The sequence below is a fragment of the Oryza brachyantha genome, chromosome 2 (assembly GCF_000231095.2).
Source record: "Oryza brachyantha chromosome 2, ObraRS2, whole genome shotgun sequence".
Lineage (NCBI taxonomy): Eukaryota > Viridiplantae > Streptophyta > Magnoliopsida > Poales > Poaceae > Oryza > Oryza brachyantha.
In genome coordinates, this window is record NC_023164.2 from 2,546,894 (window position 1) to 2,572,776 (window position 25,883).

At 39.5% G+C, this 25,883-nt stretch overlaps 5 protein-coding genes across 7 annotated transcripts; 2 read left to right on the forward strand and 3 right to left on the reverse strand.

Moving 5' to 3' along the window:
* Positions 1 to 262: 262 nt before the first annotated feature.
* LOC102700681 (OVARIAN TUMOR DOMAIN-containing deubiquitinating enzyme 11-like) lies at positions 263 to 5,124 on the reverse strand. The gene is made up of 10 exons (XM_006646867.3): positions 4,916 to 5,124; positions 2,956 to 3,154; positions 2,628 to 2,701; positions 2,497 to 2,551; positions 2,080 to 2,154; positions 1,858 to 1,931; positions 1,712 to 1,760; positions 1,014 to 1,098; positions 777 to 833; positions 263 to 506 (listed from the first exon to the last, which is right to left on the reverse strand). The coding sequence occupies exons 2-10, from the start codon at positions 3,115 to 3,117 to the stop codon at positions 463 to 465; spliced, it is 675 nt and encodes a 224-aa protein (XP_006646930.1). The 5' UTR covers positions 3,118 to 3,154; positions 4,916 to 5,124; the 3' UTR covers positions 263 to 462.
* Positions 5,125 to 6,583: 1,459 nt separating this feature from the next.
* LOC102718713 (peptidyl-prolyl cis-trans isomerase FKBP17-1, chloroplastic) lies at positions 6,584 to 9,141 on the reverse strand. Its single transcript, XM_015832981.2, has 4 exons — positions 8,720 to 9,141; positions 8,315 to 8,437; positions 7,225 to 7,341; positions 6,584 to 6,937 (listed from the first exon to the last, which is right to left on the reverse strand). Exons 1-4 carry the CDS (start codon positions 8,990 to 8,992, stop codon positions 6,812 to 6,814), a joined length of 639 nt encoding a protein of 212 aa, XP_015688467.2. The 5' UTR covers positions 8,993 to 9,141; the 3' UTR covers positions 6,584 to 6,811.
* Positions 9,142 to 11,041: 1,900 nt separating this feature from the next.
* On the forward strand, positions 11,042 to 14,110 carry LOC102718990 (porphobilinogen deaminase, chloroplastic). The gene is made up of 5 exons (XM_040521378.1): positions 11,042 to 11,409; positions 12,114 to 12,519; positions 12,681 to 12,884; positions 13,390 to 13,567; positions 13,658 to 14,110. The coding sequence occupies exons 1-5, from the start codon at positions 11,234 to 11,236 to the stop codon at positions 13,774 to 13,776; spliced, it is 1,083 nt and encodes a 360-aa protein (XP_040377312.1). The 5' UTR covers positions 11,042 to 11,233; the 3' UTR covers positions 13,777 to 14,110.
* A 733-nt stretch (positions 14,111 to 14,843) lies between these two features.
* LOC102700958 (ribonuclease H2 subunit C) lies at positions 14,844 to 17,212 on the reverse strand. 2 transcript variants are annotated; one of them, XR_001549548.2, is made up of 5 exons: positions 17,026 to 17,204; positions 16,798 to 16,875; positions 16,099 to 16,274; positions 15,227 to 15,387; positions 14,844 to 15,127 (listed from the first exon to the last, which is right to left on the reverse strand). XR_001549548.2 is itself a non-coding variant. In XM_006646868.3 (4 exons), the coding sequence occupies exons 1-4, from the start codon at positions 17,174 to 17,176 to the stop codon at positions 15,322 to 15,324; spliced, it is 471 nt and encodes a 156-aa protein (XP_006646931.1). In that variant the 5' UTR covers positions 17,177 to 17,212; the 3' UTR covers positions 14,845 to 15,321. The 2 variants fall into 2 exon arrangements, 1 of the variants encoding a protein (XP_006646931.1); XM_006646868.3 differs by having other exon boundaries at positions 14,845 to 15,387; positions 17,026 to 17,212.
* A 2,773-nt stretch (positions 17,213 to 19,985) lies between these two features.
* LOC102701233 lies at positions 19,986 to 22,950 on the forward strand. 2 transcript variants are annotated; one of them, XM_015832902.1, is made up of 5 exons: positions 19,986 to 20,095; positions 20,202 to 20,430; positions 22,282 to 22,358; positions 22,444 to 22,575; positions 22,701 to 22,950. In XM_015832902.1, exons 2-5 carry the CDS (start codon positions 20,236 to 20,238, stop codon positions 22,705 to 22,707), a joined length of 411 nt encoding a protein of 136 aa, XP_015688388.1. In that variant the 5' UTR covers positions 19,986 to 20,095; positions 20,202 to 20,235; the 3' UTR covers positions 22,708 to 22,950. The 2 variants fall into 2 exon arrangements, with proteins under 2 accessions (XP_015688388.1, XP_006646932.1); XM_006646869.3 differs by having other exon boundaries at positions 19,987 to 20,095; positions 20,215 to 20,430.
* The last annotated feature ends 2,933 nt before the right edge of the window (positions 22,951 to 25,883 follow it).

The window sequence follows — 25,883 nt, forward strand, 5'->3', positions numbered from 1 at the left end:
ACCAAATTAAATATTAAAAATTAAAAATTTGACTTGTAGACATAAACAGAAAGGAAAAGATGGAGCTGTCGTCTCTTCACTTCAAGAGTACATGATCGAGCTGTCCTTTCTCCTTTGCCCAATAACTTTACCATGAATTTCTGTAGATGTTTTTTTTTCACATAAAGTAATAAAAATTGCATGTACACATTATTTTTTTTTCTTTTTTTGACGGCGTGTAACGTGATACTGAAACAAGCCTTCAGAAAAGGAGATGAACAGATAATTACTGAAACGGCTGCGAACTGCCGCGCATAGTTCAAAGTTCAACATTTAACTGTACAAAAGTTTATAAAGTATGTTCCTGGGTTACAACTTACAACATCAGCAATGACAGGAAATAAGCGAAGTGAAATGAAGTTGCAGCTGCAGCTAGACCGAGTGAGAACAACAATGGCAGGTATAATTCCAAGAATCACCTACTTAGAACAGCCAGTGCTTCTTTTTGGTCTTTCGATTTGGAAGATCTGAAAGTGAAGAATATTTTATGAGCATGAGAGACTAATCATCACTGCAGAATTATCCCAGAAGAAATTGCTGAAATATATGGATTTGAAATTCTATTACATATGTAAATAGGCAAATACCAGTGAGCACAATAAAGTACTTTGAATATTGTGTTGTGTCATTGCGTTGAAGAAAGATAATACAAAGTTTAGATGGCAATGGCAAGTAGGAAATCCTACTTGCCTAAAGAAAACAAAGGAACAGCTCACAGGAAAAAAAATACTCCGTACCTTCAGTTGCATACAAGGAATTGTAGTGTACCTCACTCCAGAAGCTTAACCAAAGCTCTGCAAAAGAAACAAAGGGAATGATCAAACACCATAGTTATACATGAACTTAATTTGCTATTAACAGGCAAATATAACAACGATGAAGTGGTCGATACTGAATAATACAAAAGAATCATGCTGACACAACAGAAAACGCAAGCATTGGATCGGACAGAATCTCAAGTTCTCAACTCCAACCTCTTGTGGGAGCGGCGCCTCTGGGGACTATCTCAATTAGGCATGTGTCTCTAAACGATGTCAGCAGACAAATCTTGGCAGCAAACTGATTCAACAGATAAAACTGGTATTAGACTAATTTTAACTGGTACATGATGCCTATTAACATTACAACTTGAAGTGCCAGCAGATTGTGTTTTCTAAGATACACGATTTTGAAAGCATTCATATTTCAATTTTCAAAACTAAGAGTGGGAAATGTGAATTACAGACTGATAACTTGCCCAATCATCAGAAGGAATACGAGCAAAAACAAGGTGTTGTGCTGTTGGTTGAGAATTTGAGGAGATGATAGGAGGTGGAACTTGGGTTTTTACTCAACCATACACAAGAAAGAAGCAGTGATGTAAACAAATAATTTCAGAACAATCACTAAACTATATCCAGGAACCAAAATGGAAAGACCCATCCTCCAAATCCGCTTACAAAACTACAGTACAAAGTTCCTTCAAATATAATATTTATACAATGAGGAAATAGTTTTCTTTGCAAGAAGAATGTTATTAGCTTACGACTTGCCAGAATTTTTTTTATGTACGAGAAAGCATCGGATCTATCAACAGCGGAACTATGCCACAAGACAAATAATGTCAAAACCTACAGTTAAAAGGTCTTTGCTCATGATAAACAAATCAGCCATCTTAAAAGTGCTATGTTACCCGGTCTGCAGCCGCTTGTAAGGTCACATGATCACCCCATTCTCCAGATCTACAAGAAAGCGTCATATTTGTATACAGTTAGAATAAGGTAATAAACAAGAAACGTTTCACATGATAGGGGTTCTTGAATTGCTATGAACCAGAACCTTTTCATTTTCTTCAAGTACTCCTTATATTCCATTGGAACATAACCTTCGTAGTTTTTCTTGAATTCCTTTAGCTAAACCAGAGAGTGTATTTCAGCATAGCTCATATCACTAAACTAGATTGACTAACTAAGACAACAAACTTATTTATTGATTGATGTATGGAAATATTCAATCTACTCAATTTAGAGGGGGGGGGGGGGGGGGAGGGGATGGTCATACCTGCTTCACTACTGACTTCCTCACATGTTTGTGATAGTCTGGATTGCGGAATATTTGATCTGCCAAAGCTCGGAACTGTAAGGGAAAAACACATGACAAAAATAATGGTTAGAGGCAAAGATCGAAAATTTTGATCTGGTTGATGAGCTGAAATAGGATTATTATAAGATAAGACTTCTGTTGAAAGAATGCATTATGGAAATATGTCACAAGTTTATACAGGAAACTAAATTATTAGTAATTAAATTTTGAATACATTCAGGTAATATTTGCTGATGAGATATTTTCTATTGGAAGAAGTGATGGGAGAACATATTATACAATAATTAGTCAGTACTGAGCTAGGTGAACGCCTCTTAAATAGTTATTTTTTGTAGAAATGAATAGGAATTCCACAAGCATGTAGAAAATAACAACCTGACAATTTCCATCTCCTTCTATTTGGAACTCAGCTAAGCCATAAGTGCCCAATCTGACAAGTTCAAAAATCAGGCAAATGAATATATAGAAATCAGAGGGTGAAAACAAGAAAACAACACAAAGTGTACCTTTCCAGTAATGTTTCATGGTCTATTGTTGCATTATTAACATCTGGAATTTGCCCATTAACTCGAGGAGTGTGCTGCCAATGAGTACATCAGTAACTTGGGGGAGGAAGAGTACCACTAGAACTTGCAGTATGACCATGATGAATATATGAAGCACATATCAAAAATAGTCTGTTTGTTACTAGACAACCTCTAATGTTAGACAGCTAAGTAGCCGAATAGCTCCTGTCAGTAAGCATGTCAGATCTAAGGTAAATTTCAAGGAAGCAGAAGGCAACAAAGCTATCATAAAGACATATTCAATAGGCAGCAGTTGATAAGCTAGTACCGGGATAGAATCTAAGTGGGAGAGGCGCTTTCCAAGACTTCGTCCACTGTTTTTTGGTTCAGTTAAAAGGGTACCAACTGTCACGTCCTCCTCACTCTCCTGAGTACTGCTGCTAATACTTGAGGAAGAGCTTTTACTTGCATGATCCTGTTGTTCAGACATGCTACCTCAAAAGGAGCATTGAGAATATATTGATTGACTGCAGGTTGCAAAGGAAAGAATCAGTGCGGTGAAACAGAACTCCAAAAGTTAGGAGCACACATTTAATAATACCAAGAGTGTTCAAGACATAACATTGAATTGTTTGTATGCTGGCAAGTGTCTGTTGTATGCTATCAAGCTGACAACAGTTCATTCATAACAGAATAACCATAAACGTCATCTGTTCAGTGGCTCCTCTGTGCTTTCTTGGTCTTCCTAGGCTTCATAGATAATTGAGGTTTTCCATTGCTAATTGACATAATGTTATAGGATTTTGCCTCCTATGCAGAATGAGTTTTGCTGTAGCTTCATGCAAATATAGTAGATTGTGAGGCACTATTGCTAAGCACTGAGATTGAGGTGTTAGTGAATGCTCAGGGTGTATTTCTTAGAAACTTCAGATAAGAAAATGGTTCTCTTCGTTTATAATTATTTATAAACTGCAAAGCTCTTAATAAATGGTAGGGCACCGCAAAGTGCGTCTTAAGTTCTAGTTTGTTAAACAATGAGACAAACATCAACTAGGCAACTGGATGGCCTGTTCCTTGCAGCAACACTAATAATCAAACAAGAGATATCTGATGTATTTTCAAAGAAGCAAATTTTAACACGCCTCTTTGCATTATCGAATACTAATCAACAAGACGAAACTACGTACTCCCTAGACAACAGCCAAGCTTGGGCTAACTTTGTAAGAATTACCACACAGAAATATTACAAATGAAGCAATGGATCTGAGCTTGCAACTAGGAAAGGTCTCCCTAACCGGACGCAAAAGTTACCACAAAAAGCTATTTTTTTAATTTTGCGGGAACTAAAAATCTAAAATGTAGAGCTCCATTCGACAGGTCCTAACATGAGGCATGGGAGTTGAGCTGAATCCCTCAGACAAAATCAGAATCACTTTGATTAGGCGTTTGGCTAGAAACAATAATCTTGGATTCTATTAGGAGTCTTCTAGATAAACTGTCTATACTACTACTAGCATAGAAAGAGATTTGACTTTTTTTATATTTCTTTATGTAGCTTAATGTAACTCCAATAATTATTATAAGTAGCCATGACTACGTGCAAATTTTTATAAAATTACTTGTGGAAAAAAAAACAATTTGTGAACTACTACTAGAGATCAAAACAAGCCAAAGAAGTGCCCTGTTTGGCTCTCACTTGATTTGTCTTTGGCATTTGTAAGTATCCTGCTTCAGCACTCAGTAGCACTGTGGCAGTATCTCAAGGTACTCGATTTCTATCCTCATTCTCAGACACCCCATTCTGTTCCTCCTTATCTCATAACCAAAATTTGTTCATAGAAAGATCTCTGATCCTTCTCTGGTTTGCAGTACTCCAATACGAATACTTTGGAAGCAATTGCTTGCTTCTTCGACAGGAGAAGATTGCCAATTTCTAAATGTCAGCTCCAACATTAAGGTTACATCTGGAAAAACCAAACCTTGCAGGAGGGAGACGGCGGCTGCAGTCGCCGGAGAACCAAATTTATCATTTTAGATGTACTTTAATTGATTATTCGGAGAATCAATGTTAAAAACATCTACCAAACCGGGCTAACTGGGACGGATAAATCGAACTACTACTAATACTATAGCAGCACGCATCAAAAAAAAATTCCAGAAAACTAGGACGACCTAACAGGAGAGGGAAGAAACTAATACTAGAAGAGTTCCAGGTTCCGGATGGCTGATGAACTAGTGCGTGCATAGGGAAAAGGGATCGATACTGCTCACGAGACAAGAACGAATACCTTCAAATTCGCCTCGAACCGAGACGGAGGCTCCAAGAAACCTTCTTGCCGGCTGTGGGGGACGCGATGTGCACAGAGGAGGAGGAGGGGGAGGAGAGCAGGAGGACTGCCACACCCTACTTCTTCTCGGCGGCGAGGAGCTCGCGCAGGCGCAACAGATCGGCGACAGTGGAGGGAGGAGTAGGACGAAGAAGATGCGGGAAAGGAAGAAAAAACAAGCCAACACAAGAAAGAAAAATAGAGGGGTTGCCTTAAAAAAAATGAAAAATAGAAGGGCATTCTCGTAATTTCCTTGTTTGTATTAACAAAGTGTTTGACTGGTTGTAACTCCAAATGTCAACATTGGCTATTCATCCGTGCAGTCAAAGCAACAAATTTGCTTGAGCTATAGAGTGCGTTATAGAGAGCAGGTCCGGGCTAATAAATATCTATTTTTCCACGCGCACGTTTCTCATACCGCTAAATGGTGTATCTTTTGATAAAAATATTTATATAAAAGATACTTTAGAAAATTAGATTAATTCTTTTTTAGTTTATAATAGCTAATACTTAATTAATCATATACTAATGATGTTTTCGTTTTGCATGCGCTGCTAACTAGAATCTCAACCCATCCTCCCGAACGCGCCCTATTGATTTTCCTGAAAAGTTATATTTTTTATGTGCTAGTAATATATGTGACATTACAACAGATCATTTGATAATAGGCTATGACTCCATAGCGCTATGATCTACTCGATTTTTTTGTTTTTCTCTCAAATGGCATTTTCTTAAGGTTTTCCCCGCGGGCACAATATGTGGAGAAACTCGTAGTATAAACGGAAACAACTTGATATATGATTATTGGTGTAGTGGCGTGAATGCGTGGTTTCAGCCCCGTCAATCTATGTTCTCGACTATGGTGTGGCTTATATTTTCTTCTTAATAATTGACATCAAATTACGGATTTGCTGTCCAGTGTTTTTTATGGTTAGTTTTACTGGGAAACGCTGGAGGAAACCCCTATGGCAGTGTTTTTTTGTGTTAACAAAAAAGTATAGCACTTACAGTAAATTGCATTCATGACATGTGATTGCCAATGTTCCATGTGGTTCATTTCCATAATCAATTTGGAACCCACCCACAGTCATGTAACCTAACCACAAGATTTCATCCCAGCATAGAGGTATTTTGATCAAGGACCCGTAATTGCTTCTAGGAAACTTCTGAGAACACACTGGGATTGGTCTCAGGCTGCATGAACATGGCCAAAATATGAAAAGCGTCACCTTTGCATTTTGTTGAAACAAAACAAAAACAATTGAATCATAATCAAATGGAGAGGAAATAAAAAACTAAAATCAGCACCGGCGCACACTGAACAGAATCGCCATTCTTTTTTTCTTTTTGCAACATCGAAGAAAGACTATATCTACTTATCTGAGATTAAAAGTGTACTAATACCAAACACCATGTGTTCTATTGCAGAAGCATCTCTAATCTCTTATTTAATATTTTAGTACTCTTCAAGAGCAACAACCAGCCTGTTAAAAAAGGCAATAGATCATGTGGACAAAGAATGGAGAAATGCCCACACGTCTTCTTTACTGCAATGTAACGTGTAGAATTCCTCTCTCTTGATGTATATCAAAAGAAATGTATACATTAAATTGAATTAGAATCCAAGTGTGTTGTGTATAATTGATTTCTGCTTGTACTTTCCGTACCATAAAATCTGGTATATACACTTAGTTTGCTCAAGGAATGAGGACATCAGTATGTTTTCTTCACATTACAGAAGGGATTGAACATAAGTATGATCAGAGCTTCCTTGAGACACTAGAGTAAAGCCATCAAGGTGCCAAAACATTTCTATCAGGGTGTTGATCAGCCTACAGCCTTGGCAGTGCTGAACAGTTATGAATGCTGCCTTATGCTGATTAGCTCGATGTCGAAGATGAGTGTACCAAGAGTGGAACCCTCACCATTTGCCAGGCGTGTTGGGTTAAATATAGTAGTAAATAATCTCTGTCGATCAAAGAACTGCACCAGAAGCAGCAGAGAAAAATTAGGTTTTTTTCTCCATATTTTTTACAGTTACATCCTTTAATCTTGGATAAAGAATCAAAAGATGAGCATTCATATGTATGTGACTCTGTATTAACGCAAAAGGGACAATTTATAGATCAGTTTTGAATATTTGACACGTCCAACTAATAAAGGACATGTAGGAATTGCCAAGATTGGGAAAACTTCAGCTAAGCAACAGTAGCCTGGCATAGAAATCCAGAATTCCTGATAGCATGGAACTTTGTTGGAACAATACTTACATTAGGTGGAATAGGTTCTTGTGATGTGTTCTGATATCCCTGTGATGGTGGAATGATCACACGGCGAAGACCACCAACTCTCATGGACTTCACTGCTGCTTCAATACCTGGTATAACCTGAATAACTCATGCATAAGATCTAGGCAATATTGTCACCACCCAAAAACATTAAAAAACAAACATCCCAAAAAACATACCGTGCAGATGTCAGATAAAAGGGAGATACGACCAAGTTGACAATACCATAAAAACAAAAAAAAATCGTAAGGAGCACATCTAGGTCACAAAACTTGTTAAGTGTCATCTAGATCCCAAATTGCCACAACCCCTCTAAGATCCTAAGTGGCACTGATGTGGCATGCCACACAAACGATGACATGGCATTATTTTAAATCTACAGTGAATGATTTGTTAAAGATGATGTCACATCAACATCCGTGTGGCGTGTCAAGTAGGACCCCGAAGAGGTCGTGACAATTTGGGACCTAAATGACACACTTTGAGACTTAGATGCGCATTTTGAGTATAGGAGGATCTAGATAGCACAGGTGAACAAGTTTAGGGATTGCTTGTACACTTTAGTCTAAATTCTTCAAAAAATCTGAAGTGAGAATATGTATTCCAAACCAGAATATAAATCGACATCTTAAAATTAGACCTATGCATATCATAACCTCATAGGTCATTGGATGATATAGTTCCCCTTGTTTGTTACTTAGCCAGTAAAATTTCTCTGCATAACAAAAACATGAACCTCTTCTACATTATTTATAACTTGGGTGCGAGTTGTGTCTCAATTACATTATTTTAAACTCCTGAAGTAAAATAATAATGAGAAAATATAGCAGTTATCTGAATAATTGACCTTTCAGGAGTCCGTTTGACACTGCTACCACGCCATGTTGCTTTTTTTATGAACAATATAACATCAAAATATCGTAACCGCAAATTTTAGCGAGCAGACTTCAGAATGGAAGTATTCAAGATCTTGTATGTAAAATTGTAGATTGTAATGTAGTGTCAGCAATGTGACTCATTTCTTTGGAGTTTGAAAAGAAGTTCCGATGAAAATCTTGTGGCATTATCTCACTTTTCCAGCCCCCACGGTGAATACAAACGGCATCGGATCACCGGTCTCATCCTTGTGATCATAGGTGGAGTCAAAGCGCCACCCTTGCTTCGCTGCCAATCTGCCGTAGTAATGGATTGCAACCTTCATAGTTCACACAAGTAAACATAAGAAACTTTCAGATATCTTTCCCACGGAAACAGATAAACTGAATTTCAACCAGAAATTCAGACAGGCCCAGAGGTATTGCAAATAGCATCGCAAGAGAGTAATGGCTTCATCATAAGAAGCGAATTGAATCCGCCAATGCGATGATTTGCATCAGTTTCAAGTAGTTAATGCATCTCCAAGGTCCCCCACTAGTTTAGTCAAAACAAGAAAGGAGATAGCCCCAGATTCATTTGTGGAGAAAGGCGGCGCCTTTACCTGGTCGCCGTCGGCCGGGACCTCGCCTGAACCCTCCCGGAGTTCGAGGGCCTTCACGCCGCCGGAGCCGGGGATCTCGGAAAAGCTAGGGGCCGCGGCGGCGGCAGAGGCAGTGGCCGTGGGGAGCGTGGAGGCAGCAGAGGCGAGGAGGAGGTGCCTTCTTGCAATGGTCGGAGCATGCGCTTCGGCTACGGAGACCGGCTTGGTTTTCGGAGACGGCGGCGGCGGCACGACGCCGGCGGCCGGCGCGGCGACGGTCGACAGACTGACCATGGAGGACCATTAGTTTTTGCAATTTCTTTTTTTTTTTGGTTTGTTTTATTTTATACTACGTATGGTATTGAAGGTGTTTTTTACTCTTGATTGCTCTAACGGGGTAAAAAATCTGTTTTTTCTCGGTACTTACTTTTTTTTCCTTTCTCGCGCTCTTTCTCTATCCCCGACGGTTCGACTGCATGCCCACGCCCAACCTCCATGCCCTCCATCAATCGTCCGTCTTCGCCATCCTTCAGACGCCTCCATCTGCGCACCGACGGCGTCCTCGCCGTTCAGCCACCGTTGGAGTTGAAAAAAATTGCAGGAGTCATGCCTCTATGAAAACTAAATCTAAATATGTGAGCAATGTTAAATTAGAAAAGGTTTACAAGGATAATTATTTTGGGATAGTTTCTAATATAGTAATTTTAGAAATTATTTTTGGTAATATCTCGAAGATGCTCTTAATGGTTTAATGTGTAGTGTGACTGATCCGATAGAAAGACTTATATTGTGAAACGAAGGCAGTATAACATTAATCCTATAAAAAAATTCGGATATAGAAAAATCTCTAATTTTATTAGCCACAACTAAACAAAAGTGTTTCATATTTATAACAAAAACAAGGCTTATAGCTAAGTGCAAATGGACCCTTAAGTTTCTAAGTAAATTGACTATTTCAAAGATCTCACATTGTCATCCCCGAGCATCTCCGCAGCGACATTTTTAGCTTCCATTCAAATATTTAGTAATTTGGTTGTTACTCCTTTATGAGAAATTAAAATGATGGATCGTTTGTTGGAGATGAGAGGAGGTTGATTATGTTTAGTAATTTAAATGATTGCTTTTAATTTTTTGCCACTCTCACTTAATTCCTTTCACAGCTACAGTAAGAGAAGAGTGACAAAAGATTTACCACTCACTATGTGGCAAATAGTTAAATTTCCCGATGAGAAAAGATTGATTATGTTTTCATCCATGTATATTATACTCCCTCCTATTTTTTATATATGACGTTGAACTAACCAACGTCATATATTTAATCATGGAGGGAGTATATGGAGAAGTTTGATGGGTTAGATTGTGTTATTTTCTACATATAATCGATTTGCTTGTTAATGCAAATTATATAATAATTAATTCTATTGTTTATATCTTTAAATAACTATCATAAGAATTAGATAATCTATATTTCATCCTTCATCGATAAAAGAATAACATGCCCTATATCCTATCTTCTTGCCTTGCATAGATTAATCAATTTATATGACAATGAGCTAACCAATTATATCCATAGTATGTTAAGTAGATTTAATATCTTTTACAATTTCATTGGTCAAACATACCATAATTCATAAACCGTACTCTCTCCACCCCAAAGAAACAAACAGGTCATAGGTAATAAACCATACGATCTCATTTGTCAAATCTACAAATCTATTCAGTTCGTAACAACAGTACTGGCATTTAGTTATAGAATTATTTATTTCAAACAGATAGAGTAGACACTAGAACATACAGTTAGGGTATTCCGTATCAAAAAAGTGGTTTTTATAACTCTACATAGCCTACTTTAACATTATGAAAATAGTATTAAGAGATAAAATAAGATAAATTATCTTTAGCTATATGGTTTATGGACTAGTCATATGAATTAAAATATATTATCTCAATCTTCTCTTTCTCCTGAGTTAGAACTATTAGATACTATATAATTTATGGGTCCTAGCTTATACTCCTTTTATCTCTAAACGTTTGACGCCGTTGATTTTTTTAAACACGTTTGACTATTCGTCTTATTAAAAAAATTTACATAATTACTAATTATTTTTATATTATTTTATTTATGATTAAATATATTTTTACCCATAGGTTTACATATTTGACAAAAAGATTTAAATAAGACAAATAGTTAAATATATATATAAAAAAGTCAACAACATTTACGAACGGATTTAGTATTTATTATTACTATTTCTATAAGTTGTGCAAATTAAAATAATAAAAGAGCACTGAGATCCCATCTATCTCTCCGTCTTGCTGTGCTGCAGCAGCACAAAGACTTCGCTGCGGTTGGCTAATCCGGACGCCGCATTATCCCCTCCCCGTCCCTCATCCATCCACGCCCAACACCACGACGCCATAAGCACGAGCGCCAGCAGCAAAAGCACGACGACCCAGCCACCCCGCCTCAGCTCGGGTTGTTTCTTTGTTTACAAAAATCTCTTCTTTGCTGCCCCCGCATCTTCCTCGGAGGAGATGGCGCCGCCGCCGCCGCCGCTGAGATGCGCCGCCACCACCGCGCACCTCTCCCTCCTCGGCTCCCCCACCTGCCTCGCGCGCCCGCGCCGGAGGTGCCCCGTGCGCGCCGCCGTCGCCGTCCAGGCCGAGGCGCAGCCCAAGGTCTCGCTCATCCGGATTGGCACCCGCGGGAGGTGATCAGAATCGGTCCACCCTTTCTTTCTCTGTTAATTTTGGGGTTTTGGGTGGTAGTCGTGCCGATGGCTGGTAACAAAAAATCGCGTATTTAGCTGCTAAATTGGTTGGATTTGGAGTCGCAGTGTGGTGGACGTGCCTACGAGATCTTGTGTTTCCCTCTTCCTTCTTCTTTTTTTCTTTCCCTTGGGAATTTGGGTGCTGAGTTGTCACTCTGACTCGACTGCGTAGGCATTGCGAGCACTGGTTCAATACAGTTAATTGAGATCTTTTTTATGGTATTTTGGATCAATGGTGCCTTGCCATTGTTAACTTTAATTGTGCTAAAGAATGAACTTTTTTCAGTAAGCAAAAGTGGACTTTTGATGTCTGATGTGCGATTGTTGGTCAACACGACAGGTTGTGTTGTTTCTGTTATAATCTAGCTGGAAGTTACATGTGGTTGTTTGCACAATTCTAGACTTGAGATGCCCTTTTTCTTATGAACTTCTGATTTTGACTTGGAATTCCTGTAAAAATTGCAACCCATACTCTATGAGAAATTCACAGGAATTGTTGTGCTTACCCTCTTTTCAATTTTGGCTTGAAAGTGACTTTATGCTTGTACGAAAAAAAGGGATTTTTTAAATTACTTTTCGTGTGATGGAGTATCTTACTTGAGATATGCAAGTATGTAATTCATATTATTGGATATGTAGGACAGTCCTCTTGCACTTGCACAAGCTCATGAAACCCGAGACAAACTGAAGGCCGCACACTCGGAGTTAGCCGAGGAGGGGGCTGTTGAGATTATCATCATTAAGACCACAGGAGACATGATCTTGGACAAACCTCTGGCAGATATTGGAGGAAAGGGTTTATTCACCAAGGAGATTGATGATGCACTTTTGCAGGGAAGAATCGACATTGCTGTTCACTCGATGAAGGATGTTCCAACATATCTACCAGAAGGCACAATATTGCCTTGTAATCTCCCACGAGAAGATGTGAGAGATGCATTCATATGCTTGACTGCAAATTCTCTTGCGGAGCTTCCTGCTGGCAGTGTTGTTGGTAGTGCTTCTTTGCGTAGACAATCTCAGATTCTCTACAGATATCCATCCCTTAAAGTAAGTAGACTTATACACATTCATGACTCTATGTATTGGTAGTGTTTTTGGTAGTGCTTCTTTGCATAGATTTCTATTGTGAAAGGGTTATCCATATCACCTTTGTAAAAAAGGTAAATTATGTAACTAGTAGGGGCCTAATATTAGTGAATGCTTTTCAGGTTGTTAACTTCAGAGGAAATGTTCAGACACGCTTAAGGAAACTCAAAGAAGGAGATGTCCATGCTACATTGTTGGCACTAGCTGGACTAAAACGGTTAAACATGGCAGAAACTGCAACATCTGTATTATCAGTGGAAGAAATGCTTCCGGCAGTTGCTCAAGGTGCTATTGGAATAGCTTGCAGAAGCAATGATGACACAATGGTAGGGATCTAATGCTTTTTGCTTGTAGATTAGAAAAAATCATAGAAGCTGCATGCAGAATGCCATACCCAAATTTAACTCAAACCTTTTAATTCTGGTAAACTGACAAGTTCAAGCACATCTTGTCTTTCTTCTTTTTCTTTCTCAGCTGTGCCACTCATGCTGTTAACTAATGACACATAATTGTTCACAAATCTGATGACCTTGTCAAGCAGCTCTTCACATTTTCATTTACCTAGTGCAGCCTTGATCCATTTGTTTGCTACTCTTTATCCTGACCATATGTTACTTATTTTAAATATTTAAACAATCAATAGACAAAAAATTCTTTTAGAATATTCTCATGTCAGCCCATATTTCTGCTCTGTTATTGAGATACACACATGCCCTGTACAGCTATGCAGAATGAGGCAGCTGCTTGCATGATCTGTTCTTCTTCTTTTTTTGATGCGCTGCAAGCTAAAGATTATATGAGGCATCTCTCTCTTTGCCCCTTCTTTTGCAGATGAATTACTTGTCCTCATTGAACCATGAAGATACCAGATTAGCTGTTGCATGTGAAAGAGAGTTCTTGTCAGTTCTTGATGGCAACTGCCGAACCCCAATTGCGGCATATGCTAGTCGTGACAAGGATGGGAACTGTTCATTCCGAGGGCTATTGGCTTCACCCGATGGGTCTATAGGTATCCCCTTTCTTTCAATAAAATCTATGATACAGAACACCTGTATTTTATCATTGAATTAAATTGTTTTTCTTGTGATGCTGTTTACAGTATATGAGACTTCAAGAACTGGACCTTATGATTTTGATGTCATGGTTGAGATGGGTAAAGATGCTGGCCACGAGCTGAAAGCAAAGGCTGGCTCTGGCTTCTTTGATAGCTTGCAATGAAATCATAAATCCACCATTGCCAAGTAGATCGTTGAGTGGATTATTTTGATTTTTTTTTTTAATATTCTCCTAGTTCTGCTAGAGGATTGTACCACAATGTTGAGCTGTCTCATTCAGATCTGTATTTTGCCGGGAAACATTCATTCAGATCTGTATCTCGGTTCTGTTAGCAAGGTGAGCTAGAAATTTAGAACCCACCGTTTTTAATCCCCTTGTATTTCCATCGAATTCTGGAGGAGGCTTTTGCGGCCAATATGTTGTAACTTTGTAATTTGATGTAATCCTGCAGGTGCTTTGTTTTAAGAATAATTCAATTCTGAAATTGTTTCTTAAACTTTGGAGAGAGTCCGTTCCATACCACTAAGTTTGTCCCGGTTCAACCAATCTGCCACTGAAACTGTCCATTTTTATAATATACTGCTAAGTTTATCAATTGTTCCAATATACCATTGAAGAAAAAATACACAAAATGTCCTTATAGACATACACGGTTAACAATTAATTTATTCCATTATAAGTTTCAAAAGAAAATTTGTGTAGCCTCCTTGCTTAATATAAGTTTGTGTACAAGTATTTTGTTTTTTTCATCACTATTTTTTTGTAAATTATAAATTATCTTTCATGCATTTTTGTGAGGAATTTATTTCTCATATGCTACATAGAATGTACATTTTGTGTTGCTATTATTGATGTAAATCATCTTTTATATGCTATATAAAATATTTTGTGCTATTATATTTTAAGTGATTCCTCCCTCATTCCACACAAAATAACTTTTCAAAATAAATATTTTTTTGATATATATAGTAAACTTCTATCTTGTGAAAGGAGGCAACGCCCAAAAAAATCATAATTTTCCGAACTTCAGTGTGTACTTTTGAAAATACCTGATCAATGATATATTTTAAAACAATTGACAATTTTGGCAGTGTATTATAAAACATGACAATGTTAGTGGCAAATCGTTAAACCGGAATAAACTTATAGTGGCATAGATTATATTATCTCAACTTTTTGTCATTGAGTACGGTTAAACATACTATGTCAACCGGAGCTGATGGAAATGCTTACTGATGCATATAGAACTCATCAGGTCAACTATATGTATATTTGCAGCTATACTATCTAAGAAATTTTCCACGTTAATACAAGTCAAAGGAGTATCTTTCCCAAAATATTACAGCACGGTAAGTACCAGGACATATGAACTGGTTTACTGTCCAAACATTACAGGTCACTGATATACTGAATGTCTGAATAACAGATTCAGGTAAAAATGGAGTTCAGAGTCCTAAGCTAAAATTATTCAAAAGTGGTAGTACATTTGATGCGAAGTTTCTTGCTTGAGTATCTGCATCCACAAGCTCACAGATGGTCTCTTTTTCAGTTGGAACTTGACATTGAAATACTAGATTGCTTGCTAGATGGGTTGATAGTCAGGATGGTTCACCTGCTGGAAACTACACGCTGAATAGCTAGCTTCTTTTTCTTAATGCTGCAGTCATATCATGTGAAATCGCAGCATCGTTATGTCATGAATCCCTGTTAACTGCTCTGATTCTGCATTGCTGACATATTGGCCATCTCTTCGGCGGTCACTGGCTTGTGCACCTGAATTAACAGAAAGGCAAAAACTCTAGTTAGCCAAATTGCCCTTTCAGTAAATAAGTATGATGTCCTAGTATGTATAGTGTATTACATCAAATGAAAGGAAGATTGGGAAAACAAACTATAGGTGTTCTACAATGCTCTTTACTGGTAGCAGAGTCAATCTAGCCTATTTATTTTTTCTAATATAATGGATCATATTTATTTATACTACCACATCAACTACCGGTAGTAGAACATTTTCTTTTCTACTAGCAGTAGAACTTCAAATGAACGGTCAAGATTCTTCTACCGACAATAATATTGGTAGTGGAATATTACCAGTAGAGAATACTATAGCTAATCTCAACAAATTAGCAATATGTTCATCAAATGTAGAGTAAGCACAAGAAGGTGAAGAACTCGATTTTACCAAAAAGAATAAAACAGAACTGCCTCTAAGTCAAGCATTGAATAATGGAGACTAGCATGTCATAGTTTAGACAGAATTATAATATTTCAGAAGTATCCAACTTGAAAGATAACATTACCGGTGATAGGGCGTCAAACGAACTACACCAATTATTTCTGTTACACCCCTATAGCTAGGTGGTTCACATTAATCCACCGATCAATTGAGGACTAATAGAAAGTAATGAACCGAAGGAGACTAGTATACAAGCACAACACACACTTCACAAAATGATCAATAAGTCCTTTGAAAAATAAACTTACAGCATTCGCAACAGTTAGCAAATGAAAGCACCGCGGTAGGGGATCCTCTGCTGATGGTGTGGTGTCATGATTCCAATATGTTATGTTTTGGAATTTTGCACGGGATTTGAAATTGCTAACCTCCCCCTCCAAGTTCTGCATATCCTTTCCTCCACTCGTCTTCTCCAATATATAACCTACAAAGAAAAAGTTGGTAGAACCACCACGAACTTGATCAACATAAGCAGACACTTAATTCAACTTTCATTTGCTACTACAGATCCATCATTGTCATTACTACTAGATGTCTAGATTTATGCCTGTAAATGAGCTTGACCACGATACTCTCTCTAGTGGTAGCATTCTACTACCAATATTATCATAAGCTCGATCGTTGATGTAAAGTTCTACTACCACTACAAAAAAAAATATTCTACTACCAGCAGTTATTATGGTAGTATAAATATATCAATGCATTGAATTAGAAAAAAATAAATTGTCTAGATTAATTCTACTACAGTAAACTCATTTAGTACTGTACCAAAATCTGAATGACATGAATCGACCAAAAAAATCAAACCAATTCAAGAAACATACTTTCCACAAAATGATGGAAAGATTGGCAGAACGAATTAGCAACATGTTCATCGGTTGCTGTTTCGCAATTTGGTGCGCATTGGTATGAATCGACGAAAAATCAAACCAATCCAAGAAACGCACCTTGGTAGCCGTCCGGGAGCGCGATGGTGGCGCCCTGCAGCTTCCTCCCGCGGAAGCTGGCCTCCTCCACCTCCACGCCTGCGCGCGCGCAAACACACACGCGCACACACACACACACGCATCGATTCCTCAAACGAGCAGGCAGCAAGAAGAAGAAGGCGAGATCCTCGCGGCGAGGCTGCCGTCGCTTCAGGGATCAAGAAGAAACGCACGCACTGACTGACTGACCTGTGTCCTTGGGCTTGAAGTAGTCCGAGACGGCGGCGGCGCCATTCTGCCTGATGCCGCAGGGGAGGAGGTGCACCCTGCCGAGGTCGGCCGCCACCGGGGACAGGTCGACGGCGGCCGTGACGGCGGCGGCGGCGGTCTCTTGCTCCATGGCTCGCTGTTGCTGTCCACTGCTGGGATTGGCCAACTGGGCTTCTTTTTGGTTAGATAAGCCCATCAAATTTATTCATACTCAGTCAGCCCAAAAGAATTAAAAATAATATTATCTCCGTTACACGTTACAAGTGGTTTTGGATATACAACAATTGTATGGCTAAAATCTCTTTCTCTTATATTATAATATCCTAATTTTAGCAATAGTAATAATAGCACTAATAGTAATAGCAGTAGTAATAATGGCACCAATAGTAATAACAGTAGTAGTAGTAACAGTAGTAATAAGAGTAAAGAGGAGGAGGAGTAGTAGTAGTAACAAGAACAATATAAAAATAGAAGATGGTAACTTTTGACAGTTATTTTGGCCCTGTTTAGTTCTAAAATTTTTTCCCAAAAATATCACATCGAAGCTTTGGACATTTAATGGAGTATTAAACATAGATAAAAGAAAAAAAACTAATTGCACAGTTATAGGAGAAATCGTTAGACGAGTCTTTTGAGCCTAATTAGTCTATAATTAGCCATAAAGTGCTATAGTAATCCCTATGTACTAATTACAGATTAATAGTCTTGAAAGATTCGTCTCGTGGTTTCCGGACGATTATGAAATTCGTTTTTTCATTTGTCTTCAAAAACCTTTTTGACATCCAGTCAAATATCCAATGCGACATCTAAAATTTCTTTTTCGAACTAAACGGGGCCGGTTACATAGAATCGCCACGTGATGTGGCTGGTAACATGGCGAAATCACTGCTCAATCAGCGTACATGTGAAAAGCTTAGAACGGTTTCATGCGTTGGTCTAAAAAATCAATTGTCATAAAATTAAAAATCTACACTAGAGAGATGAGACGATGAACTTATGTATACAGACTTTTTATAAAAAGTGCTCACGCGTTGTAACGGGGAAATCTAAAATAATTCATAATTGCAACGTCGGTCTAAAGAATAGCTATGAGTTCACAAATTAAAACAATAATTTCCAAAATTAAACATCAAGTCCAGAATTAAATTATCACATTGGTTGATGGAACAAACAAAATATCTAATTGATGCATATATATCTAACCTTGGTAGAGAAATAGTATTTTAGACAGTGGTCTTTAATTGGTAGGAATTATTGGTAATAGCACTAAGCTGACGTGGAGTTAGTCTGATTTTTTTTCCGTTGGTTTTGAAGGCACAATGTAGGCTCTTTACAAACGTGAAGTGGCTGGCAAGCATGTTGTTACATGATTTATGTGCATGTTTAAACATTGCGGTAGAGTCTATTAGGGCATGTTTAATGGGCTCTATCTCAAGCCACGTCACTTGAAAAAACTGACTCATGCTAATTAATTTCTCGTTCGCATTCCATCTGATCAGCGTCTCTTATCAAAGCAAATTTTCTGATTGTCTCCTCGTTTTATACGCCAAGAGTCGACGTTTTACTGACTCCATGCCACACAATCACTTTTCTCTCGCCTATCAATCACTTTTCTCTCTCCTATCCTCTCTCTTCCACGTTAACGAGCATGCAGCGATAGAGACGACAATTAGAGCCCTTTGTACGTGCCCTTAGAGCACATATAAAGGTGTTTATTAGCTAACTCTCAAAATCATTACGTAAGCAAATTTGGTGACGTGGAAGGCTGCATGGTATTATTATTGTTGTTGTTAATTATATTTATATTTAAATTTTGTTTGGAAAAAGTAAATATAAATGATGAAAGGCCGCATATCTTTAAAAAAAAGAGATGTGCAATGCCCTAGCTAAAAGGAAAAACAATTAAAGTGATGCGATGCGTAGACGCGACAGCTTAAGAAAAGGTTAAATGACAGCGCTTGATCACAATGAGGATCTGATTCGGTCGACGCGCTTGTCTTGGCTACGAGATGCTAATTTTGTCTCTAGGCGCCACTGCTGGTCAATTTTCTAGTTTAGTATTATTTCAGAGGGTGGTTTTTGATAGGGCTGTAGGTTTCAGATGGCAGACAACTCGATCCTCAACGAGGTGGAATACCAGATCATCAACAACAACAAGTTGATGCTGGACGACAACATTGTTAGTCACCATGTGGAGAGATCCCAAGTGCGACAAGCTTATCCTAGGCTCCATCAACAAGAACTATGTCGACATAGAAGAGTGCATGTCAGGTACACCTGTACTTCGTACCGTCACATGGTTTGGTTTCGTCACGTTGAAATTAGGATTGGTGTGTTTAATGAGTTATCTTCCTGTGTTATTCTGAAATAAAATTAATTCGGTCTTAATTTGGTTTGGTTTAATTATAAGAGCAAGGTTAATAATATAGGCAACAAGCTGGCTATAATACTTCTTATAGTCCACTCACATAGTGGTTAGCTCTTCATCTTTAATGCAAGACCCACATGTCTCTGTCACGTGTGTCTTGGTTCTTGTGTATAAGCTGGCTACTCTTCCCCTTTCTTCTTCACATCAGCATTTAGCTGGCTTATAGCCTGTATTATACTTGCTCGAATGGGTGTAGATATAGATATAGGTATAGGTACCACTTCACTTAAGGCCTCATCCAATGGTTATCTATAAGCTATCTATAAGATATACTATATAATTTTTAATAGAAGAGAGATAAAAGCTATCTCTTAATTAAGAGATAGTCTCTTGCATATATTTTAATGTCAAGTGAGGATGAATGGTAGGGTCATTTGTATTATGAGCTATTTGCTAAGAGCTAGACCATCGGAGAAGTTGTCTTTTAAAATGCTTAGAGATAATATGCTATCTTTATTGTTGGAGGTGGCCTAAGTAACATATTAATAATATTAGAAACTCTTTCCCAAGGGAGCAAATATTTTATTTTATAAAACGGTCGTAATTTCGGTAGGGTAAAAAGGTGTTCAGATCCAAACGAGGGACGGTGGCGGCGGCGCGTCGAGCTCCGGCGGCCGAGGGGTGAGTTCCAGTTGACCCCTGTTCCCTTTTCTGCCATATTCGGTTGATTTCCCCTTCATCCTCCTCCCTTACATGGCTACGCTCGTTCTGATTCTACTGCTGTTAGGGTTTCCGAACAGATCAGGGTCTCAGGGAGGGCCATGTCGTCTCTGCTGCTGCGCTCGTCGGCCGTCCGTCGCGCTCTTTCCGCGGCCTCCCGGGAACATGGGCCTTCCTTTCGCCGTGCCATCTCAGCGGCAGCCACCGCGTCCGGAGGAGGGTTGGAAGCTGCCGTCGCCCGCGGTCCAACCCTACCGTACCGGTGCCGCAACCTCACAGTACACAGCAGAGAAAAGGTTAAGCTTTCCATCCACCCGCAGTTTCCAGATAAAATCCCCACCTTTTCGCTTAAGTTTAAGCCAAAATTTGAATTTTAAAACTTAAAGTTGATTTTAGGTTCTTTCATGGTAGTTTATTTTTCATCCTTCGTTTCTAGATAGCTAAGAATAAGAATATGTATATCAAAGTTTTACTCACAAATCTCATGCTTAAAGAAGAAGCAAAAAGACGAGGCACAGAGTTGTTAGTGAATTTCTGCGTGAATGTTGTGAGGATTTTCAGATAGAGAGGGTGGGGGTGGGTTCAAGCCTTTAGCATACATTTATTTTACTTTTATGCTTCTCTGCATTGTTATTATTAATGCACTTGTTTTACTTTGATCATTTACCTTGGTAGTATTGTTAAGGCTATTGTTTTGGAAATCTCGGATCAAGAGTGAAGTGATGGGGTAGAGTTTACTTTCCTGGTTGAAACTATTACTTTATGGGCTTTAAGTGACTCTTCAACCTAAAACTTGGTGCTGGTGCAGCAGGATTATCAGGCTATAGTTGGGACATCTCGACACGGGAGAGTTGGTTGGATAAGAGGGAAAATATCTAGTAATAGATTTGTTTGCATAATGGAATCACTTGCCAATTATTCGGTACAAGAGTTCTTACTTAGGAGTTAGGAATGCCCTGTCTGCTGGTTATGGAAAGGACAAACTACTCAAATAATTCTGCTCTAGTCTGTCCATCTCTCTCCCTAGCACGCCGATGGCAGTCACCTCACTGTGGATTATGGTCCATAACTGAAACGTAGTGGCTACCTGACATCCTGATCAGTAACACATAAAGAAAATGGTCAGTTTGGTAGATCAAATGCAAGCATACGATTTCTGCAATTGATTTAAGTAGAAGGAGAAGGAATGAACAAAAGAACTGCCAAAAAAATAATTGCACAGGCACTCTTTCTTTTCTTTCCGTACCTATCTCCCTAGTATGGTTAAATATCTTCCTTGTTCCTTCCAGTAGATAAATCGGGCCTTACTCATCCCCTCATCTATTACTCCCTGCGTCCCTTACTCATCTAACACACTGTATGAGATATAAGTTGTGATTAGATTAAGCTGATGCTTTGGTTGACTTTTAAAGTTAAGAGATTGTCTAGCTTGTTTATCATACAAAGAAATTCTGTCTCCCTACTAGGGATGGCAATTTTACCCATGGGTTCGAGTATCCGTGGACACCCGACCCGATGGGTATGGGCATGGGGTTAATTTTTGTGCCTGTGGGTACGCCCTCCCGTAACCCGAAAATCTAGCCGGATTTTATATTATACCTGTGGGTAACCCATGCCTGGCCCGAACTTCATGTAGATGTTGATTTTGGTCCATCTCTCATACCTATTTTCCATTGACCCGAAAATCTAGGTTCCACTGCATGTCTGCATGATGCTCACCAAGCTCGGTGAGACTAGAGATGGTAAGAACAGCCAGGTAACTGGAACAGAAAGGAGTAAAAAAGATATTAATTTAAAAGTGAAGGCTCTTCCATTGGCCGGAATAAGTGAGTGCTTATGGGGAACTTTTAATGTGTTTAAATCAAACGTCAAAATTGAGTGGTAGTGACACTATTATTTCCTTTTGTTGTAGTTTATTACCCCCATGATTTCTACTCTTTCTATATCAGGTAAATGATGATGAAAGATTCTGTTGAATAAGTAGTGCCGAGTGGATCTGTATTGAAATTATATTGCACTGGTTCTGTTGTTTTTGTTACTATTAATTAACACATCTTGTTAAGCCTGAAACCTCCTAGCTGCTGTTGAGAATTCCTGCTAAGAATATCATGAATAAATATTATTTAACTAACTCTTGTGGTATGCAGATGAATCAGCCACTTAATGTGGAGAATATAGACTGTGCATTGGACAAATTATTTATTGTGTGTGGGGGCATTAGAGTGTAAGAATCCATCCATAGTTCATTTAGATGCACTCCTAATGACATCAGTAAAGCCTTATACATCTTTTAATACAATTGGATGCAGTCTTGCTAAGGAGAGGAAACCAGTGAGTCTGTTTGTCTGGTGGGCGTATGGGGTTGGTCCTATTATTGTTGCTGGGGCGGTTGCAAAGGCTGCAAAGCACTCTGGAGTGACTCAGCCATGTGATAATAATAGGTATCATTATTCTTGTTTGTCTTTTGAATATCATCTTTTTTTTAATTATAGATATCTTTCTGCGTCGAATTAGAAATATTATGGCGTGCATATTAACATTCATCCATGGTCTTTTGTGCATGCAGAATATAGCTAACCTGTCAGTTGGCGAGCAGACGTGGTGCACAAGGACTGGAACTTTTGCTTTGGCTGTGTCGCGAGACGGACGGCAGGATAGTCTGTCCCACTCGTCTTATGATCTCAAACAAGGAAATATCTAACTTAAAATTATGTAAACTATGTTTTTACTGCATATGGTGTGGGTGAGATTAAACCTAATCCCTCCCTGAAAACGAGCCAGCCATACTCTAAGAGCAACTTCAACAGTTACCCAAATTATGTTTCCTAAATCTGCTGGTTTAGCAAGTTTGTAAACAATATGATAAAGGAAAAATTGTTTTATCTCTAACGGTTAGAGATATTCCATTTACCAAAAACACATTAAGTTATCAAAACGGTCGGTTGGAAGTTGAGGGATTGCTATCTCTGTTGTCGCTCTCATCGCCCATTGCCATCTCTGTTGTCGCTCTCATCGCCCCAAACAGTGGTACCCGCGTCGTGCTCTCTAGCGGCCCACACGTTGGGCTACTCCCGGTGCCTTAGATCCTTGAGAAATAGAGGAGCTATGAGTGCGGTCACAACCTCTAATGTTCCAAAAGAGATAATTCGTTACTTGCACCAGAGACCTTAGTACCGTGTTAACTCCAAAAATTTCCTTCTTTTGATAATGCTACCCACACAGTCACGGCTCCTATCCGGTCACCGGGTTAAACAATTGATTCTTCCGCAGCCGCCTCTACAACGAGACCGACACGCTGGACCCGGCCTACGCCGCCGCGCTCGAGGAGCAGTGCCCGATCACCGGCGACAACGACGCGCTCTCCTCGCTGGACGACACGCCGATCACCTTCGACACCGACTACTACCAGGGCCTCACGCACGGCCGTGCGCTGCTGCACACGGACCAGCAGCTGTACCAAGGCGGCGGCGGCGGCGGCGACGACGACCTCGTGAAGTACTACGGCGAGAACCTGGACAAGTTCTGGGAGGACTTCGCCGCCGTCATGGTGAAGACGGGCAACCTGAGCCGCGCCGGGGCAGAGCGGGCGACGGCGGCGGCCGGGAACGGGCCTCGGCGGCAGCGGTACGGCGGGTGGTGGCGGCGGCGGCTCGGCCACTAGACCGCAACTCGGCCACGCCGTCACTCCTCTTTTCGTCGCAATTGAATTTTTTGGGCGGTGGCGCGAGAGAAACTCAGCATAGTATTTTCTGGATGTCAAATGAAATCAGTATTTTCATATATACTTGGCAAACTTTTAAAGACAATTTTTTTATAATTTAATAAAAAAAAAACAGAGATAGAAGGTTAGGATGGGAAAGGGTTGAAGTTGCTTTAACATCGCCATCGCCGTCACATTTTCTTTGTTTCGACCGACCAGTTTTTACTGATGACCAGTTATGCCGCATATGACTAACTGTCTGTTTTATTTTATTTTATTTTTTGTCTTTTTCGGGGGGGCTGCCTATAGCCATATCTTCTATTGAATAGAAAACCCCTGGAATCAGGAAGGGGGTGAGTTTTTGCTTAATTTGGTTACCTTTAAGAAAATCTGGTTATCCAAAGCTCTGAATTAGTACACCGTAAAAAGCTCGAACGACTAGTTCGGTTTCTGTTGGTTTGGTCTTTGGTCATGACCGAAATATGCAACAATTTGAGGGGATAAAAAATTAAGCAACTTACAATAAAATTTTGGTGTCATTTTCTTAAATTAAATAGCACATGATAATAACAAACGATGTGCAATAATTTGCCAAGATCATAATAATAGTGGCTCTTTCTTCTATCTCATGCTCTAAAAAATGTAGCTATATGGTCTATTTCCTGATTTTGGTTAATTCGGTTATTTTGATTAATCAAGATTGATGACCAAATTAATTGAATTAATTTTGGTTTGTGAAAAATGCTAACCGAAAACTTTGGTTGAGTTATGTTTGGTTCCTTGGTCTTGGTTATTTTTCCAGACCTCTACACAGAAAGATACAACTGAACTATTTGATTACCTTATGAGTCATGCAACACATCCCAATCGACCCAATATAGACCAGGGTTTGCAATATCATGATAATCATGGTGATAATCAGTCATACCGCCAGGACACGATAATGGTAAATCGTAGTTTGATTCGATGGAGATCTTGAGAATTCAAAATTTTTGAAAAAAGTTAGAAGAAAAATCCAAAAAATATCACGATAATCATGAAGTATATCGATAATAGCGACATATCACACCAATTTTCACGTGAACCCACGATTATTGTTATCGCAAAAACCGCCATGGTTATCGTCACACATGTCGCAATTATCGTATTCACCAAAACCTCATGATATCTACCGCGCGATAACCGCTCACTGCCATGCGGTTTGACCCCAAAACCGTGGTGATTTTATTTTAACAAATTGAATTTAAATTTGTTTGGTTTTTTATGGTTACCGTCAATATTCTTGACATCCGTTTTAGTTTATGAAACGATAAGTAAAACCCAGACCTCCCCTTTCTTTCCACTGCCCTACTTCCCCGTCTTAGGTGGTTAGGGATGGCAAAATCCCCGATGGGGGAGGGCCCCGACAGGGACTGGCCCCAACGAGGCCAGGGTTGAGGGACAGTTTTAACCCGTGAGAATCCCCGCAGGGCCCCAAAATATAAAAAAATAAAAAGTGAATTCTCACTTCCTAGTAACCTACTAAGGCACTAACCCACTATTGGGCCTAGCCCATAGCGACGAACAGCCTAAACCGGTGGACCATGGAGAGTGCAAGCAAAAGTTACAAAACCCTAGCAAGCTAGGACCCCACTCGCCCGCCACACTCCATCGACTCGGCCTGCCCGTCTCCGCCCTTGCCGGTTTGCCGCAACCTGCGCCCTCTGCCGGCTGTCAGCCGCCTCGGTCGGTCTGCCCTCCCCCCCCCCCCGCCTCTAGCCGACGCCGATCGGTTTGATCTGTGCATGTCAGTGTGTTAACGCAATCTAGGACTTAGAAAATTTAGTGAGATGTTTGCTCACTAGTTTTTAGGGATTTTGAGGTCCTGTTCGAGGGCGGGGACCATTTTCCCCCTATTTGCATTTTGGGGCTGGGGCCGAGGGCGTTCTAGCACTCCCCACCCCCGCGTTGCCAACCGTATAGGTGGTGGCTCCTCTTGATCTGTGCTTGTCTACAGGGTGAGTGAGATATTATATAGTAAGTGGAATGTCTAGGGCAGTATTTAAATTT

Bases quoted from the DNA above. Each gene is read 5' to 3' on its own strand.
- LOC102700958 (XM_006646868.3), bottom strand. From the start codon at position 17,176: ATGGAGCAAGAGACCGCCGCCGCCGCCGTCACGGCCGCCGTCGACCTG. The intron at 16,275-16,797 runs GTGCGTTTCTTG...TTTTCTTTGTAG, and splicing joins GCTCCCGGACGGCTACCAAG to GTTATATATTGGAGAAGACG. The intron at 15,388-16,098 runs GTAAGTTTATTT...CTGTTAATTCAG, and splicing joins TGCTAACTGTTGCGAATGCT to GTGCACAAGCCAGTGACCGC.
- LOC102701233 (XM_015832902.1), top strand. From the start codon at position 20,236: ATGTCGTCTCTGCTGCTGCGCTCGTCGGCCGTCCGTCGCGCTCTTTCC. The intron at 20,431-22,281 runs GTTAAGCTTTCC...TGTGGTATGCAG, and splicing joins CAGTACACAGCAGAGAAAAG to ATGAATCAGCCACTTAATGT. The intron at 22,359-22,443 runs GTAAGAATCCAT...AATTGGATGCAG, and splicing joins GTGTGTGGGGGCATTAGAGT to TCTTGCTAAGGAGAGGAAAC.
- LOC102700681 (XM_006646867.3), bottom strand. From the start codon at position 3,117: ATGTCTGAACAACAGGATCATGCAAGTAAAAGCTCTTCCTCAAGTATT. The intron at 2,702-2,955 runs GTACTAGCTTAT...ACTCATTGGCAG, and splicing joins CCCACTTAGATTCTATCCCG to CACACTCCTCGAGTTAATGG. The intron at 507-776 runs GTACGGAGTATT...CTTCACTTTCAG, and splicing joins TTCCTTGTATGCAACTGAAG to ATCTTCCAAATCGAAAGACC.
- LOC102718713 (XM_015832981.2), bottom strand. From the start codon at position 8,992: ATGGTCAGTCTGTCGACCGTCGCCGCGCCGGCCGCCGGCGTCGTGCCG. The intron at 8,438-8,719 runs GTAAAGGCGCCG...TGAACTATGAAG, and splicing joins TCCCGGCCGACGGCGACCAG to GTTGCAATCCATTACTACGG. The intron at 6,938-7,224 runs GTAAGTATTGTT...CTTCTGGTGCAG, and splicing joins AAGAACCTATTCCACCTAAT to TTCTTTGATCGACAGAGATT.
- LOC102718990 (XM_040521378.1), top strand. From the start codon at position 11,234: ATGGCGCCGCCGCCGCCGCCGCTGAGATGCGCCGCCACCACCGCGCAC. The intron at 11,410-12,113 runs GTGATCAGAATC...TATGTAGGACAG, and splicing joins CGGATTGGCACCCGCGGGAG to TCCTCTTGCACTTGCACAAG. The intron at 12,520-12,680 runs GTAAGTAGACTT...AATGCTTTTCAG, and splicing joins ACAGATATCCATCCCTTAAA to GTTGTTAACTTCAGAGGAAA.